The 19,837-nt window shown below is 38.8% G+C and overlaps 2 protein-coding genes across 2 annotated transcripts; both read right to left on the bottom strand.

The window, feature by feature from the left end:
- Positions 1 to 2,738: 2,738 nt before the first annotated feature.
- Positions 2,739 to 8,598, bottom strand: LOC110050986 (arrestin domain-containing protein 3-like). The gene is made up of 6 exons (XM_020756958.2): positions 7,367 to 8,598; positions 6,052 to 6,278; positions 5,511 to 5,718; positions 4,841 to 5,004; positions 4,354 to 4,555; positions 2,739 to 3,814 (listed from the first exon to the last, which is right to left on the bottom strand). The coding sequence occupies exons 1-6, from the start codon at positions 7,611 to 7,613 to the stop codon at positions 3,699 to 3,701; spliced, it is 1,164 nt and encodes a 387-aa protein (XP_020612617.2). The 5' UTR covers positions 7,614 to 8,598; the 3' UTR covers positions 2,739 to 3,698.
- Positions 8,599 to 9,101: 503 nt separating this feature from the next.
- Positions 9,102 to 19,798, bottom strand: LOC110050985 (arrestin domain-containing protein 4-like). Its single transcript, XM_020756957.2, has 6 exons — positions 19,397 to 19,798; positions 15,437 to 15,669; positions 14,459 to 14,663; positions 14,109 to 14,269; positions 12,213 to 12,384; positions 9,102 to 11,764 (listed from the first exon to the last, which is right to left on the bottom strand). Exons 1-6 carry the CDS (start codon positions 19,632 to 19,634, stop codon positions 11,583 to 11,585), a joined length of 1,191 nt encoding a protein of 396 aa, XP_020612616.2. The 5' UTR covers positions 19,635 to 19,798; the 3' UTR covers positions 9,102 to 11,582.
- Between the last annotated feature and the right edge of the window lie 39 nt (positions 19,799 to 19,837).

Raw genomic sequence — 19,837 nt, 5'->3', positions numbered from 1 at the left:
AAATAGGGTATCGATTTTGGCCATTTTTTTGGTTTTAGCACTGTAGTCTTAAAGTGCACCTAACCCCAAAAATTTTTTTTCGCTAGAACGAATCTACTTATTATTTGAAATAGTTCTGCGAAAAAATTTTTGAATTCCGTTAAATCCTCGATTTTCTGTGCCCCGACGAAATCTCGAAAATAGCTCCAAAACACCGCCATTTTGTTTCACGACCGAGTTTGAGGAGAATGGGTCCAGCGGCTCTTGTGACGTCTACCCAGGAAGGTTGGATATCTCATTTCCTCTCATTTCCTTCAGGATGGTGCAATACACATTCGAAAAGTGCGCAGAAACGCCTTCCAGAGGTGCTATCGGCTGTTGCAGCAATATTCCAGATTTAAAGAAAGATATACTGTACAATTTACTGACGATGATCGGCTAATGGTGCAATAAAGACGTAAACGATGGTTGATTTTGTCGAACCGAAACAAGCGAACTGAATCTGTGAGAACCATTGAAGGACTCTCACTGGAATTTGTTCCGCAGACTTTCGAACGCTATTTTCATAAATTTTCTGCTTAAAGCTAACCAGAAATTTGTAGGAATACTACCTACAACCTATATCTTCCAATCCCGCAGTATTTATAACATAACCGGCAAAGTTGTGTGATCCGGTCATGATCAAGAAGCGTTATACTGATATGTAAATAGATCGCAACTGTACGCCGCTAACCAACACTTATTTCTCTTTCGATTTAGATGAAAGTCGAAGATTAATCCTCTAGAATTACATGATAACAAAATTGTTAGACTCACAGAGTTTTTCGAAGGTTTGGAAATCAGCAGTGCGACAAAGATTCTGTGGAATAGCGTCGAAAATATGACCGCGTAACATTATCTGCGGACCGCTTAGGGAACACATCCTTTTCGCTCATCCGACGAATTCCACTGCAAACTTTGAGAACAATTTACATTGGTTATTTGGAGTTACGACTTAAAACGTGTGACAATGTAAAATCGGTAATTGTATGAAATGTTTCCTTCCGCCTTGCTTCCCGCAGCTTCAAAAATACAGGTCCAAACAATACGATTTTCAATCGATCGAAGCCAATGTTTTGGAGGTCATCAAGTCTCGAAAACTGCAACACGTACGTCGCTCTTATAAACATGAAGCATTCAACTGAAAGTAAAACACAAACTGGATTTAACAGAACCTTGACAAAATACATTCTCGGTAAGGACAAATGTAAACGGGCTATAAACACCCGTGGGAATCTTATGTTTAGTTGACGAAATTACCATCCAAAGCAGTCCTTGAGTTTTCTTTCCAGCTTTTCGTTTGCCTGCTCCTCCACTTCGTATCTAGCTTTCCATTCCTAATATACAGGCAGCTCGTCCGCAAAGACGTCTTCCCCGTCGTCACTTGAAATATTGTAAATTGCTCTCAAAGCTCTAAGCAGTGAGTTCACAGTTGTCGAACGTGCTCGATCGAAGTTTATTTCGGAGCCCTCCGAATCGAAACTTAACTCTGGGTTTTCGTTCTGTTAAGGCAGAGCGAAATAAATTTGCATTGATTAGATATCCCGGAACCTGCTCTACAAGATGATACTATTTTTGACCCATCATCTTGGATCCGCCATCTTTCTTAAAAAGTCAAGAAATAACGGAAATTAACACAAAATCAAGCCAGAATGCTTATGAACTGTACAAATTCATGAATTTCTGCGATTTGATGAAGAAAACTGGAAAAACTACAGGATAGGCCCTTTGCAGCTGGGGTCACGTGACCAAATTTTTCCGCAAAAATTTTTGTATTATGGGCTATAACTTAAAGACTGCCAGAAATGGAAAGAGCGCATCGAAAAATTAATACCAAAATGGCCAAGTTTGAGGCCCCTGGAATTAAAGAATACGATTATACGACTGTTTGAATTATTATTTTTGGAAAATTTAGAGGATTTGTATGTAAAATGTTGCTGGAGAGCAAGGTCTTGCTCTCCAGGTTTCCACACAAATCTTCTTATTCTTTTAAAAATTCGGACCGTCATAAAATCTCCTTCTTTAATGATTGGGGCCTCAGACTTGGCCGTTGGATATTTTAGACATGCTTTTTCCATTTCTGGCATTCGTTAAGTTATAGCCCATAATTTTATGAAAAATAGGTCACGTGACGGCTTAGCTGCAAAGGGCCTGTTATCTCAAAAAGCTGATTTTTGGCCAGACCTACATGAAATTTGATGGTTGCCATGGCAACATAAAAATGATTGGGACACAATTGACGAATCAAAATTTATGCAGAGAATGAAGGTACAGCTACTGAAAGTTTCAGCCCCATGGAGTAAATTGTCTTTTCAAAACTTTCAAAAAACCTCATGGGGGGTTGGAATCTCCCCCCCCCCCCCCCCCACCTCTTGTACGTCCGAGGGTTAAGACTGTACTCTCTTCACTGATCTTTGCTTTACAAATCAAGCTTCAAGTTGAAGTTTTCTTTAAATCCAGCAGTCTAAATGTGATTTTTAAACTAAGCCGCAGTTTTCGGCGTAGTTACCTGGTGACTACAATTTGCAGCTGCTTGCTTGAAATAATTTCACAGCTTTGACTCCGTATTACCTTCAATTCTCCCACTATTTCAGATGTAACCGAGTTACTAGTCAGTCAATCATGATCAGTCAGTCAATCGGTCGGAGGGTCGGTCGGTCAGTCAGTTCCGATTCATTCATTTATCCGTTCGTCCGTCCGTCCGTCCATCCATACATTCATTTATGCATTCATTTATTCACGTTTTTCAAGACGCTTACAAAAGCATCCACTTCCCGCAAACAGCATTAGCTAATCGGGATGTAGTGGCCGGATGACTAAATCGGTATGACAATATAATTAAGCTCTATCAACATTACATTAAAATTCTTGTTATAGAATAAATGAGAATAAATGAAAAAGAAAAAAGAAAACTAAGTTAAACTTTTAGAGTTACAAAATCATTAGACATACAGAATAATTACATATTAACTTGGATTAATTATTTATCTTATATATTTTTTTTCCATTTGATGCTTCGTGTAATCTCGTCTAATTTGAAACTCAGTTAGTTCGGATAAACCCACAGAGAATGAATCTTGGACCGTACTTGAGTAACTTGCATACGTGTAACCTTACTAACTAAGTAACTTGAAACGCTCGCTAATTTTACCAAGGGAAGATTTTACTAAACAAAATATTAAATAATAAATAACCTTTATTTACCCTCGGCATTGCTTACAACACAAAGGCTAGTGGGGCCGAGCAAACAACTGAAGCAAATAATTCAAATAAAATATTACATTGTCAAGAATCCCATCCGAATCCCAACTGGCCGGAGGCAAACCTGTTGACTACTGATTTACACACGCGGCCGAGGATCTGAATTCGGGGCCACTGTCATCCAGGTAGTCGGGTCCCTGTAGTCGGGTCAGAGCGGAACTCGAACCCAGGACCGCTGGATTGCGAGTGCGACGCGCTGACCATGCGACCACGCTCAGGCTAACAATTTCCTCCTACGGAAATCATGTTTTCCTAAGGTGGTGTAACCACGGCTAATTTGAGTTAGACAATACCAGCCAGCATGCAAGCACATACAAATTCGCTTGATTTCAAACCGGCTACATTCCGTCAGGTATCGAGGCATGTTAAATTTTGTACTCATACCCTTATGGAAAAGATTTCAAAGCAGAACCGGGAAGTTAAGATGATTTTTTAACATTGTCTCTTAACTGCGGCATATTCAGTCCTTTGTTGAAGTACACCGTATCGTATCTTCGTGTTTGGCCTCTGACGCTCTCGGCATACGAAGGTGGAGCTGAAAGAAGAAAATGACACCTTTAGTGCCACAATTTACACGCAATAGTTTATTTTGATTGGTTCTTAGTTATGACCAACTAGAGGACAGACGCAAAGATGGCGTCATTAAAAATTCATTTTGTTTCTTTATCTATGAAACAAGAACATTTCATGCCAGTATGAAGTAATTACAGCAACAATAACCACTGAAGAAACAGATAACCCAGTGTTCGAACATGCAAAACTGCAAGAGAAAAACGCGAAATCACTTTCGACACTTGAAAATGACTTTATAGTCTCTTTAAGTTTCGATATTTATAGTTTCCTAATTGCTTATATTTTAGTTGGCTTAGAAAGAACAGCTTAACAGGGTAATGATGCGTGTGACTGTCAGCCCTGAGTTGAACGAACTCATTCTTTGACGAGAGACTTTCTTTCGTCTCGTCACGCAATCCGCTCCAACTGGAAAGATTGCGTGATGAGCCCAAATAACTTCGCCGTTAGAAGGTAAGCTTCTTGAGGCCTAGCTGTGACTGTTGCCTGTATATGACTACTGACCTTCATTAGGATATGATGCCATACCGTCCGTGTAATCCAGAGATGTTGAAGGAAAGCCAATGAAGGATACGCTTGGCGATGCTGTGGATCCTGAACTCTTTGCAGACGAACGGCGTGACTGAGACAGTTGGCCAGGCAACGAGCCTATTGTGATTGGCAGGTGTAAGCGGAAGTTCACAGATCCTCTCAACAGGAGGGCAAACTAGAAAGAGAGAAATAAACCTGGTGAAAAGTCTGAAAATAATGAACGTTGCCGTTGCTGGAAGTTTTCTGTTCTTTAGTTACCGGCTGAAGTTCCATGACAATCAACTAAGACCCCATCTACACCACACCGGAGAAATTTGAAAACGGAGCTTTATTTCTACGGTTAGACATTCCTCCCACTCTAATCCGTTCTTCAAACCGAAGGAATTTGAAAACGCCGGCTAATTAAGACACACTGATTCTGTAATTTTTCACATGATGTTTTACTGCAATGTCGGATTACCTTGATTTGATATGAAATCTTTATACACCTACTGCTCTTCATTGTTGGTGTTAAGGATGGGATCAACACAGGAACCATTTCGAAGAAGTCGTTACCCTCTGCGTTCGGAGTCTTGCCCGCTTTTGTGACAGTTGCAAGAATTTCTGTCGTGAAAGTTCTTTTACCTGGGATGAAAGCCAAAAAAAAAAAAAAAAAAAGACACGTCTAGAATTCGTTTCAGTACAGGCGAATAATATGTTACACTGAGCTTGTGGTAGAAAATACCTGAATGCACGACCTGGTCACTTGCAAAATCAGCTATGCTGAAACATAACAAAGTCAGGCTGGACTTTTGTGAGTTTCTCTCGCAGTAGTGACAGGGTCGTGCAAAGGGTATATTCTCTCTTAGACAGGGACCGCGGAGGGGGAGGGGATGGTAGGGCTAGGGCCCTATCACTTTTATTGCTGGGATGTTTTTTTCTAGGGCTACAGATGGCGCGCAAATGAAAGATAAATGGCAAAACACTGACCTTAACGTTTGTTTGTATTGGCCAGAGTTTTTAGCCCTACCACTTTAGAATGGTCTCTGCGGTCTCTGTTAGAGTCTACACACGGGTTTATCCAATCTCAGGATTTATGTATGCCAGCAATTCTTATATTAAAGAACTGAAATCTATCAAAGGCATCCTACCTCCAGAGGCGATAAATATAGTGTCTTGAATGAGCTCTAATTCTACGCCAAGAATTCTGTGTGACGTTTGGTTGTTCGCATACACTGTGACTGTCATCAGCTCTCCTGAGCAGTACGCACCTCTGTCTGTCCGGACTGTGACACTGAGTGGACCAGATACACAGCACAGGCAGCCCATGTTCCGATCCTCTTGGATTTGAGAAGGGCGCTTGATAAGAAACAAAGTGTGTTATATTGTCAACATCACAATTTCATTCTCTGGCCACATGTACCAACTTGATTCGAGAAAAGAGAGAAGAGTATTTTTCCCGACTTGAACACCAACACCACAAACCAGCTCGGTTCCAGACTTCAGTCTGAGTCCAAATTGACCAGTGACTAGATTTTCCTCAATTCACCACTAATTCCGCATTTTATTTTCACATTTCACATTTCCAAGTTGCCTCTTGGCATCTGTTGCCAAACTCGGAATCTTTCTTCCCACTCAACTATTGTGCCTGATTCCCTTGAGGTGCCCTATACAAATCAATTATTGCCTTACCAGAAATTCCGGCTGATTGACGTCCACTCTCTCTGTCACCGTAAATGGTTCTACGATCGTCAAGTCATCTTTCCACGGTCGATCAAGGATGGCCTTCAGCCAGTATTTGACATAGCCGTGTTTTCCTTCAAACGTGCTTGGCAGGTTTTCCTCTGGGAGTCGAAATTCGAATGGAAAAGAATGTTCTCCAGGGGAGAGGACAGGGTTGGCGCCGATTTGACCAGGAGCTGTCAAGAGACGCAATAAAGTTTCATATGGTTCATACATATCTTCTTAAGGACTATTTTAAAGACTTTTTGAGGGCAATTAAGCGGTATTCAAGTACCCGTTTTTCTCAGGAGCAGATACAGAATTTGTGTAGGCGAGCCGGAAAATATGAATGCGAGAGCAACTAAGGTTTTTACACAAAGTGTTATATTTGAAAATTCTCTCAAAATTGCACTAGCCTTTAGGCGAGTTCAATTTGAAAGAATTTTCAAATATCACTAGCAGTGTAAATCCTTAATTGCTTGAGCTTTCATACAATTACTCATTTATCAGAAAGTTGCGAACGTGCGCGCGTTAATTTGCACTGCAGTGCAAATTAAAAATTAACGATAATTTGGCCTACTCTCAGCCAATTACAATGAAGAAATTTTCTCAGTCATAAAATAAGACAAATTAAAAACTCCGACGAATTCGAAAGGCAGATTAATGAGGTACAATTTACCTCACGCATTCTCAAACAAAATTTGAGCACTGTTGGCCGGTATATAAACGTCACAAGATTTTAGCCGAGAAACCCCGATAGCTATTAAAAGGACAGTTCAAGGCTTTCGATTAGGAAACATATCAAAGATATTTTTCTCCCATGATAAGTGATGGAGAAGGGAGGGGAGGGCCAGGCAGAGGCTATCAGCTTCCCATCTGCCTCCTGGGAAAACATTGTAAGTGAACAATCAATAAAGTTTACAAACTTTGGCAAAAAGACATTATCAAATAAATCTTGGTTTTTACCAAGTGCAATTTTAAGCACGTAACGTGGAAAGACAGGTTTCGGCTCAGTAGAGAGCAAAATTGTTACCCATATTACTTGCATGTATAATTGTCTCTTATTAGCTGTAATAGATATGATATTGGTCGTGATGCTGTTAAAAGCAGTTATTTATAAAGTACAATTTAGCTTTTGGTAGTTTAGAATGTCAGTGGTACAGATTCTATTGATAAACTTTAACTATGGTAAGTTTGGTGTTTGTTTCTTAGAAGTACTATGACTTGCAATCGTTCAATAACAATGTACAATTCCGAGCAAACTCGGAATGCTTGAAATACTCACCCTTGCCGTAAACTGTTACTGCAATATTTAAATACTGTTCATAGTTGGTATAGTTTCGCATTCCAAGCCTCTTCTTTCTTGGGGCCTCTGTCCAGAAAACCTTAGCTTCCCCATAGAACTCAATGCGAATTTCTCTGAGTGTTAACTCTTCGTTTGTCTTCAGATAAACGTCGCCGTAGATAATTTCGCCAGGAGAGAAACTTCCATCTCCATATATTTCAACAGCAAACAAATCGACTGTTTCCATGATTTTGATGCGCGCTACATTTCTTGTTTCGTTTTAAGGCTGTTGACAAGCGAAAGTTGTATTCAACTGCAGAAGTTATTCGTAATTGCACACATTTGGGATCATGTGATAATTACAAAGGTAAAACACAGACGAACACATACACACAAAATTTACATATTCAAATTTTTCACAAGTACCGGACACATACTTGTGAGTTCATAGAATAGCCTTAGAGACCTTGAGGGAAGAGAAATAAAACTAAGATTCCTGGAACCAGAAAAATGAGAAATAACGTGAGAAATGAAATATGGAACAGATTTTTCCATTGAGCCCAGTAAACAAGTCTTTTGACAAAATCTTCAGCAGTGAGCAACTGAAATTCATCGGCTACATAAAGTTCAATTAACGTCATTATAGTCCGATGGAAAAAACAAAAACAAAAAAAATGAAAACATTATATATAAGGGAGGCGCTCACGTCAAAGAGAACAACAAAAAGCAAACTTAAGGCTATAGTGATGATTTATTACCATTTCGGTGGCCTTAGGTCCCTTTTTTCAGTCAGTTGTGGGAATTTATTATTACAGCAAATCTTTCAGTCTAGAGATGATCACATTTACCTGTCACGTGATCCGTGACGAAGAATGCCGAGATGCTGTGTTATCCACACTCTTCACGAAGATCGACGTCCAATTCTGTTTGTCACTCAAAAACAATACTTTGCTTTACTGATTAACGCACTGCACTCCGATTTCAAGCGCTAGAAATTTTACTCTCACAGTCCTCTTTACGCATGGAAAACTGTTTGCTAAACGTGACAAACTGCTGAGGGAGGTGTGGTGTGGGGCAGGGACTCGTGGTGAAGTAATTTGCGATCGACTAATTCCTCCTAGTCGTTTCACGAGGAGACCGAGTTAAGCTCTCTCAATTGTGAGCCGTTAGGCTCTTGAGAACCCTTAGCCATGATTAAAGAAGGTATTGGATATTACTCAGTATTCTTCTTTTGTTTCAGAAAGTAGTCGAATCGTCTAGATCTACACCGTGCCACTCACCCTGCCTCTTAGAAGAACAAGGAACAAGTACATGTATATTGTAACTCGCGAACATCTTTCATCAAGAGTTCGTTTTTTGGACTAAAAATTCAAGGACTTTTTAACGACATTATAGAACACAATTCCAATTTTTCAAGAACCCCATCCACGAAAACAATACCATTAGAATGTGAAACTAGACGCTCGGGTTTCAGGGATACTTGTTTTAGTTCTTCCATTACGGACGTAAGCGAGGAACTAAGATCGCTTCCTTTTTGCATGAACTGAATACGGGCACGTGGTTTGCCTTATTGGCCAAACAGTCTGTTCAAAGTTTTTCAAGGACCCAAAGTACTTTTCACGAACTTTCAAGTCCTTGCATTTTGATTTTCAATTCAAGGATTTTCAAAGTGCGTGCAAACCCTGACTGGTTCCTAACACATTCAGCTCGTTTATGAATAAAACAAGAAAATCACTGATGGTAGTATCGTCAATTTTAATACCTTGTTCTCTCAATAATTAATTTACGCTATCAGCATATAACTTTAATTTTAATTTATTCCTATTTTCTATTCTGGACAGACGAGAGAGTCGCTGGTCGAAAGCTATTAGTGCCCAATGGAATTTTTCCAGATACACCATAGAAGCTGAAGGTACCAAAAGCTAAATTTCCAAGCCAGAACTTGGTAACTAACGTTCGTTGCGTTCGCTAGAGTACAGTCTTAATTTGAACTCTAGTTTTGTTTCTGTTACCGGTATATTTTAATTATCAACCACTAACTCTTGAGCCAGTAGAGAAGACAAATCAGACATTCCTGTATTTATAACAGTGTAGTAATAATTTTTAACCAAATTGAAGAAAAAGAAAACGAACATAACATTAAGCCTCAATCACCAGTAATAAACTGTCACAATTGCTTAATTCTGCGAAAACTATTCCTGAACTTCGTTCAAACTGAATATTTTACTGTTGGCTCTCCTAGGCGTCAGATTAGTTGGGAAAACAAGCAGAACGTCTTTACTTTTCACTCACGTACCGTTCTGCGTGCTGCGCTGGTCCCAGCTAACCACACATCTGGAACAGGCCAATTTTCTTGCCACTTTTGGACTAACCAATACTTAATTCAGAAACAGCTCTTATACATTGTAATATTCTAATAACTAAGCTATTTAGCATTTCTTTTTTTCTAATAAAATCATACTATAATACAGAAGCAATTTCATAAATACATGTACACTTTTCAGGCCAATGCCTAATATATTTTCTTGAATACGTGATTTGCATGATGGCGTCATTTGATTACAACTACCAGAATCCTTCACTTTTCCTGTTTCTTATGTTAATTAAGGCAATTGTTATTTAAATCCAACTGGGAATTCAAAATTTAAATAACAAGGAACAAACGACAGGAATTCTGGTAGTTGTGGTCAACAACAACAACAACAACAACAACAACAACAAAATGTGATGAAACTTTTCAATTCTGTGTGCCAGCACAATTACTACCCCTTCTCAGATGAATATACTTTTGCCTTTTCATGCTACAGTCAAAACCAAATAGAGATGGTGTTGCTATGTTTTCTTAAGAAAATAATGCGCTTTTGAGGTCTAGAAAAACTGCTGAACGCAGTCCCGTCCATTAGCAGTTTTTTCTAGACGTCATACGCGCATTATTTTCTTAGAGAACATAGAGCTTCATCTTCTATTTGGTAATCAATTCCGTGTGCCAATCGATGATTATGCCAATATATTTACGTATTGCGGGTATACTAGTCTTGGATGGTCAGAGTCCCGCAAACGCACGATCCGCTCCATTGAGACCCGAAGCCTCGAAATCATTTCCCCAAAATGCAGTTCGCAGAACTGTGATCTTCGATTTTTAACTGTTGGGAACTTTTTTTTAAAAAAAGAACGTGCTGCTTTGTATTTGATTGCCTTAATGGAACTGCATGCTTTCCATTTAAAGACTATTTTCACCGATTACATCATAACGCTTTAAACACTAGAAACAATGGGAAAACTGCAAAACTACCAAAAGTCAGACTGGATTTTGCGCGCCGTAGCTTTTACTTTTTAGGTGCCTCGATTTTTAATTTATTGCCTTTAAGTTTAAGAAACATTAATTGTAGAGTTTTATTTAGGAAAGCCTTAGACGATTATTACTTGTAATTTCCATTGTATTTTTAACGGTTTTTACTATGTATCTTATTTTATATATCTTAATAATTCTTGTTTATTAGTTTTTAATTCTTAGCAGGACCCCGTTGATAACAGTACTTTGTACTGAAGGGTTATCCTGAGGAAATATTCGATTATTATTATTATTATTATTATTATTATTATTATTATTATTATTATTTATTATTATTAAGTATTGCATACCGAGCGAATCCTTAAGGCAAAACGCAGCATCTAAAGCTGACAATATTTCTTTCATTCCCATTACCTGTCTACTTGATTATTTATTGGTATTGTTGGGAGAAATTAACGTTTGATCTCTCCACGAATGTAAGGTTAAAGGACACATGCAACGAGGTTTGAAAGATTAATGTGGTTGTAAAATAATTTGCTTTGATTCACAAAAAATGTACATCAACTACAAACAATGGTCCTCTTCCTACTAAATTTCACAATCTGACCCAACTAATGTCAAATGATTTGTCAATCACTGCTAATAATATGAAGTTTTCTCCGCTTGTTTTCTTTTAGGTAAAAATCAACATACAAGATGTATGTGCAGCGTTCATTTTCTTTGAACAAAAGCCTGGAACAATTTTGAATTTGATAACTAGTCCCTTGAAAAGTGACTACATGAAGCTCAGCTCGATATCAGAAAAACAGAAGCATCAAATTTCTAATCAGCCTAAGAGCTCTCTAAAAAGGCAGCTATGTACACAATTACTAACTCTACAAGCATATAAACCTTAGCAATAAAATAAATCACACCAGAGCTGACTTAAGGCAGAGCCACTTTACTGGTCGAGGCCTGCGGTTCTTGGCTTGTGGCAGAGGGGATCTGGTAATGATTGACAAACGGGTACATTGGAGTGAAGGTGGAGTCACCCATCATGTCACCTGAATCATTCTCGTTATGTATGGCAGCTCCTCCATAAACACACTCTGCGTATGATGGAAGAACTAAAACAACACAAATGAAAAGAGTTACCAACCACACTTCGTTAACCCAGAGTAGACCCAAAGGCTTAAAGTGAAATAAGTCAAAATAATTTTTAACATGGACTGCAAGTCCTTTTCAAGACAGCATGTGCCTGATCGTGTTCTACTAGCAAATAATTGTTAACAATAAATGATTGAGACCCTATAAGAGTTGTTGATTAAGAATACACGATGGAAGTCAGAAAACAATGACTTGCAAAGTATAGCAAATACTTTTGTCTTACATCTCAATGGCTGAAAATACACAATCTCTACTCTGACTGGCCAATTTTACACCAGATGTCCTCTAAGTTTCCTAAACCAATTACCACAAGCACAACACTAAAGCAAGCGCATAATTAATTTGTGTCATAAACAACAGCTGTTAAGTTTGAAACAGAAAATTTTCACCAACAACTTTATAACTTACCCACACCAGGATGTGGCTGAATGTCGTCACTATAGGGTGGAGAGCAGAGAGGCGGGGCTGACGGCTCCACTGGTGAAGGTAGCAACAGGGGCTGATACGGTACCGAGCCAATTGTTATTGGGATTGTAAGGGTGAGGTCCTTGGAGTTCCAACCACCAATGTGAACAACAAACTGCGGTGATAAAAAATATGCTTAGTTACTTGCCCCCCTTAAGGCATCGTATTCTTTAAAAGAAATCCTGTAACAGGCTTCTCAACAATGTACTAAAAAGATCAAAGTATCCCTGTTAGTACATCTGTAAAACACAAAGAGGTCCAGAGACAACATCATTTTTCAAAGCTTTCTTCAACCTAAAAAGGGCATACATGTATTTTAACAAGTAAATGGCAAACCACTCCCAGTGAACAACTCAGTCCTAGCAGGTTATAGGGTGAAAAAAGTAAGTAAGGAAGTGGAGGGGAAAAAACCAGAAATAACAGAAAGCCAAGCAAGTTGGGTAAGTCATCTGTGAGTTCTTCCTGCCTAGATCATGCTCGCCTCTTCCACTTGCGTTCTTTTCCACCCAACATCCCATTAGGGAGCCTGTTCACAGGAAGGCAAATGATTGTTCAAAATTTAAAACGGACATGGCGAGTTCACCTAGTAAATGTTTTTGAGTTATAAAAATTAATACAGATCTATATGTCTAACATAAATAAGGGTGTTTTAACAGGTCATACTGTTGCATCATGAAGATAATCAAGTTTAATAACATTGTGTAATGAATGGGCATTCGTTTGATAAAAGCATTTCAGTATAACTAACTTACTCCGATTGCTTTAAAACGATTTGTGAGTTTACATCTCCAACATAATAAAATAATAATTAATGTATAAAAGACCCTTTTATGATTTTTGTTTAGACTCCAGTCGTTCAACTGAACAATTTCTGCATAATTACACTGCATCTGACTATAGATACAGTCGAACCTCTATTAAGTGGCCAACATTTATTTGGCGGCCAGTGGTCAAAGTCCTGGAAAAATTGTGAGCTATACATTGTAATAAAAACCTCTATTCAATGGCCACATCTATTAAGCGGCCGTGGCCAGCTTCTTGCCGTCCCAAGGGTGATTTTTTTGTTTTATACCTCTACTGAACTGCCAGGAAGATTTGAAGTTGGACGTTTTTAGCCAGATGAAGGTTAAGGAATGACAATGTGTAATACTGTAAAAACACATTTTCAGCAGTATTTATTAAAACAATCACAAAACAAAGTCAGAAGCATTTTAGTTTGTTTGTACAGCATTGACGAGCTAGTGTTGGGTTGACGGCAGACATGTTATGTCTGTACAGTCATGTAATTGTTAAGTCATGGACTGCATTATAATCATCGTTCTACTTTTTCTCCACATGCATTTGTTTGTACATGTACTTATATAAATTTTGATAAACTGAAAACTGGACCACACCCAACATTTTTGGGTGAACCCCTATTAAACAGCCACCTCTATTGAGTGGCCAGTTGTCTCGTCCCTGAGGGAGGCTGCTTTATATAGGTTCAACTGTATAAGTCCAACAAACATGCTGCAGATGAATTCAATGCAATCACTGCCTAGACTTGTTTCTTCACTGTAGGATACAAGAACATTCACTGGATATATAATTCTTGGCAACATACACTTATTTTTGTACTGTGAAGTACAGGTATAAATGTACATATACACACACATATACAATTTGTGCAATGTACATTTACATCACACTAGTAGTAAGCCTTACAGTACATGTATCATCCTCGCTGTTTATTGTGGTCTAAATACTGGGTGTGATTTTGTCCATGATCTGACCATTGCATGGACAAATATTGAAAACAAATAAGAATGAATCAAAGTTGTAACTATACAAGTGTAATACCTTCAATTCGTAGGATATCTTTATACAGCTACAACTTGTCATTGTTGGCGGTAGCGAGGGGATTGGAAGTGGTACCATCTCCATGTGGTGATCTCCTATTCCTTGAATCTCATCTCTTTTCACTGAAGCTACTTTTTCTACCCTACGTTTATTTCGTTTACCTGAAAAAAAAAAAAAAGAAAGTTTTTTTTGCATGTACCTTAATTTATACTTTCAGTATACACACGTTCACTTGACTTTATGTAGATTCCGAGGTAAACTACTTTTTTCTAAAAATTTGCATGTACATATTTATTATTTCTCAAGAGCCACTGAGTATCACTTGACAGTCTTAAAAATCTTGCACTTACCACCTTTAATTGTATAGACTGAGATTTGAAAAAAAATGATCTCCACACTGCAAATCCTGCTACTTGATTGGTTATTGATAAATGCTGAGACTGCGATGTCTTCTCCTGGACAGTAACCACCCCTGTCTGTTTGAACGGTCACACTGAGTGGACCAGAGAAGCAAGCCCATCCATATTGTTCTTCTTGTTCAACTTGGCAGGGATGCTGATTGAGAATGAAAAATTGAGAAATTTTGACAATTAAATTATGTCAATATCAAACATCTAGTCTCTTAGAGGAACTCATATATTTTTTCATTGTGTAAAATAAGTTAACCTGTTTCCACTTCTTATGGTCTTCACTATTTTAAGTATTTTGCATGCAAAACTTGGAGTTAAAAAGTTAATTCAATATTTATTCCCAATTGTACAGTCATTTTTACATTCAATTGTTATTTTGTTTTCTTGGCACACCTGTAAACTATGTAGCTGGTATGTCCTGTAGACTCTGCTCATCAAGTCTATGGGACGCACCATTACCATACACGTGGCTAAATGTGTGACCAAGTAAAATAAAGAATTGGTTCATGCTTTGCGTGTGTGTATTGAGTTATGGATGTACTCTGTAAATCTGAGATAAAATAAAGTAAGTTGTGTATGTAGGTCAGTGCTTATCTCTGGTTTCTGTTGAATGAAGTGACTAGGACTATTTCTGCTCCCACCTGGATGGGATGCTAGTCCATTGCAGTGTAATAACCCTAGCATTAAATTTGCCAGGACCCATTTATACTCCTGGGTGGACAGGCACTATGACAGTAAATGCGTCGTGTCTAGAACGCGTCAAAATATCTCCAGCCACTCAGGCTCGAGTCCAGACTGCTCAATGCAGAGTCAAGCGCACTAGTTAACCATGTGGCCACCGTGCCTCCCACAATAGTTAAAAACTATATTACATGTAAGTACATGTATATTTAAATAAATGCAAACTCTTATACTCACCAATAGTCCTGGTGCTACATTTATATCCACATGTTCAATAACTGTGAAAAAAGCCTTTGTAGAAATGTCAAACCTCCAGGGACGGTCAATAAATGCCCTAAGCCAATATCGCACATGACCAAAGTTCCCTTCCACTGATGAGGGCAAATTTTCACTTGGAATGTGAAACTGAAATGGGAGAGTGTATTCATCTCCAGGTGCTAGCACTGGATTTTCACCAGCTTCATCAGGGGCTGAAAGGTGAAAGGAACATTGTAAAAATACTCTAGCCATACATTAATATTAGAAGACAGTGACTAACTTCTTATTAACTGAGTGAGAGTGAGGTCTTCATGGGAAAATCTCGAACCAAGACCTTGCCGTATTGACCAAGCAATAGTGAGGTCAATACAGCAAGGCTGAGGTGTGAGATTTTCCTGTAAAAACCAAATGTTCAAGGTTAATAAGTTGTTCATTATATGGCTTTTTGCTTTGGTTTTGCAGGCCCATAATCAGCCTGTGGGCATTAAGGAAGAATAATTACGGAAGAATAATGCCCTAAATCAGCCAATCAAAGCATGCATTATATTGGCTACAAACCCAGGCAACATAATACCTACATTTATTATATGGCTGTGTCTCACAAGGACTGGGAACTACCGAATTCACAAATTTGATTGGCTGAAATCGATATTGACCGCGGTCTAGATTTTCCCATCTAGACCGGCATCTAGACCAGTTTCATTTTGCATTGAAAAAGTAGCAAACTCAAATACAAAAATGTTCACCGTTTTCTTTTATTTTCTTCTCAATCATTTATGGAAGTGCCAAAAAGCCTGATGACAAAAAAAAATGTAAAGGGGACGAGCAAATTTCAGCAGGTTTAAGTTAAGCTCATCTCCGTTTGCAAGCAAAATGTCAGCAAACCAGTTACATTAAACGAATTAAAGTTTTCTTCTTTGCCATATAATAAACATCTTATTAACCGAGCTAAGTCGGTCTGTATGGGAGAATCTTGACCTCGGTCGTGTGTACAGATCTCACTGCGTTCGGTCTGTACTCACAACCTCCGTCAAGATTCTCCCATACAGACCTCCTGCTCGGTTAATAAGAGCTAAATAATAATAACAATAACAATAACGATAACAATTATTATAATAATATTAATAATAATAATAATTAACATTAAGATTTATTTATGATTACAAGATAACTACAGTATTTTACGAAGAATTCTAGAATAATTCTAATGCTACTTTCCTCCAAATAATTTGATGATGAATAATGCCTAGTGATTCCCTTTCTCAACAAACAGTACATGTAGTTTGACATTAAGTAGTATAATGTCACACCTTGTGCGCAGAATGAACTATCATAATTTTGAAACTTGCAACTTTGTATATGTGCTTGACAGCTGATTTAACAATTCTGAGGTTTTAGATTGTGTTATACTGACAATGTCCTCTGAATGCAATCCACTCAATGTTCTCTGAAATTGAATTATCCAGCAACATTTTTGTAAAACGTTCCTTGGAAACTCCTCAGCCAATCAGATACAAGTATTTGCACTACTAAACAAGTAGAATTAAACACTAGCAAACCGACAAAATTATTCTATTACATATGGTCATGTACGCACATAAGAGAAGGGATGCAGAGCTCTCAAGTCTCATGCATTGAGCGAGACTCACGCAAACCAATTCAATCCTACACTCTCACCGTGAAACTATTATTTCTCACGCATTAAAGGTTCCTTGCTACTTTAGTCAAGTACCTAAATATTAATATTAACTATCTTTTTGGATATGAATTGTTCTGGGGGGGGGGGGGGCATGCCCCCAGACCCCCTAGGAAGGTAACCCCAGCTATGTCACAACCCACGGGCCTTTACATTGTCTCATTCTTTGGCAACAAATCAACTTGAGAGGTCTGGGGATGTCACTAGGATTTGAAACAGGCAGATATTTAATATTTATTTGCTGTAGGCGGGTACTAGTCAAGAAGAGGGTTTCAGAATCAATACAATTTCAACATTTCGCAGACATCAACAATTTCCCAGTGTTCAGGAAGCATGGAATTTGAACCACAGGAGGCCCAGACATTGAATACGATTAATACATGACATTATGCTGTTGGCGATTGCGTTACAATTGTAGCTCTCTATAAGACAATGTATGAGAATGCTTCGAAAATTACTCTAAATGCTACGTGTAGAAAATAATTTGAATAAAATGGCTTACCTTATGTTTGCATTGTGTTATTTTGATGTCTTTGGGTTCCTGGAGGTGGTTTAGAGTCATTTAGGCGAGTTTTACTTTCTAGCGGTTTGCTTCCCCTAAAAAGAAATGAAAGGTGGGCGACCCACTGGCCCAACGGCCTGCTCTCAAAGCTCCGTAAATTCCACAAAAATGGTCTAATCTCGTCAAAATTGCCTCATGGCAGCCGGCAATAACTCTTCTTCCCATTCACTTTCTCCCAAGGTTCCAAACTTTATCTTAACTGCCCAAGAATGGCTGGTTTTCCAGCTCTTGCTTTCCATTTCTGCTCCCTTTCGATCCATAACTGATTATCTTGGGCACAGGATTTGAATTTCTAGCTTAACGACCTTGCCATCATGACAAACTCGCCTCCAACCGTTGAGAGGCACAGGGTATTGGTCAGTTACTCGTTGCCAGCTGCCGCTGCAGTTAACAGTACTTTTAGGCACTAAATTCAGCTGAACATTGTTTGCTCCTTGTATTATTGCAGTTAACAGTGCTTTTAGGCGCTTATGTCAGTTATACACTGCAACACGGTACAATTTGCATGATCAAAAAATGCCCCGTCCCTCTCAATGGTTGGAGGCGAGTTTGTCATGATGGTGAGGTCGTTAAGCTAGAAATTCAAATCCTGCAGCCAAGATATATGAGTTATTGACCAAGTGTGAGGTCAAGATGGCTGGACATTGGCCAAGTTCTTTTTTTGCGAATTTATGGACCAAGATGGAGTCAAGGTCCATAAACTCGCAAGAAAAGAATGAGGCCAATATCCAGCCATCTTGACCGAACAAGCTTGGTCAATAAAGGATTTATTATATGGCTTTCGGGGAAATTTTTCTTGCGGGACACGGCGGGTAGACCCGTGCGGGCAAGATAGCTCCATCTTGCTCGCTCGGATAGCCAATCACAGCACAGGATTTGATTCATCTTGCCTGATCGCGGAGCTTGCCATATAAGAAAATCGGTTATGGATCAAAAGTGATCAGAAATGGAAAGCAAGAGCTGAAAAACCAGCCATTCTCGGGTGGTTAAGATAAACTTTGGAACCTTGGGAGAAAGCGAATGGGAAGAAGAGTTATCGACGGCTGCCATGAGGCAATTTTGACGAGATTAGACCATTTTTGTGGAATTTACAGAGCTTTGAGTGCGGGCCGTCGAGCCAGTGGGTCGCCCGCCTTTCATTTCTCTTTAGGAGAAGCAAAACGCCAGAAAGTAAAACTCGCCTAAGTGGCTCTAAACCACCTCCAGGAACCCAGAGACATCAAAATAACGCAATGCAAACATAAGGTAAGCCATTTTATTCAAATTATTTTCTACACCTAGCATTTAGAGTAATTTTCGAAACATTCTCATACATTGTCTTATAGACGGCTAAAATTGTAACGCAATCGCCAACAGCATAATGGTACGTATTAATCGTATTCAACGTCTGGGCCGACTGTGTTTGAACATGCACATTTTTTGTAAATTCCACCAAATCTTCAGATTTTCGATAGGAAAAAGGTAGCTTTGGGTGAAATTGCCTTCTGCCCACGAGTCCTGCTGATCAAAGTTATTAGCACCCTTTTATTTCGCTATCAGTCATTGCTGATTCATGTAGTCAATTTTAATATTTACATAATAAGCTCCATGGTTTAATGGACATTCACCTTCAAAAAGCAATATTGCCGAAACTTTCATCATAGCCAATATCATAATTTCATAGTATCATAATTTCACTAACCTTTTCCAAATAACGTTGCTACGAGATCAATATACACTTCACTGTTTGCAGGTCGCTTTCTCCGCTGGTCTCCTCCTGACAAGAAGACATTGGCTTCTCCATGAAACTCCACTCGAATGCCACGAAGTTTTAACTCCTTATTAACCATGACTCTAACAGTACCCTTGATAATTTCACCGGGGAAGAACGTTGTCTTGTCATCCTGAAATTCCACGCGGAAATATACCACTTTTCCCATTAGAAAATGCGCTGTTACCTACTCGCCATGTTCTCACGACAATTTCATAACAGCAAATGCCGGAAGAAGGAAGAAGATTCCAGATCGTGCCCAGACTGCCCCGAGTCCTAACGTCTGGTCACATCTGTCTCCCCAAGCAAGAAACAAGCCCTCGTTGTTTGGCTATGTCTTTTTAAAGTTTATAAGAACATGTTTCGACAGTA

Source organism: Orbicella faveolata, unplaced genomic scaffold (assembly GCF_042242905.1).
Source record: "Orbicella faveolata isolate gen_17 unplaced genomic scaffold, um_ofav_v1 contig_46, whole genome shotgun sequence".
NCBI classification, from domain to species: domain Eukaryota; kingdom Metazoa; phylum Cnidaria; class Anthozoa; order Scleractinia; family Merulinidae; genus Orbicella; species Orbicella faveolata.
The sequence above is the reverse complement of the archived record's forward strand: the minus strand, read 5'-3'. Positions and strand labels throughout refer to the sequence as shown.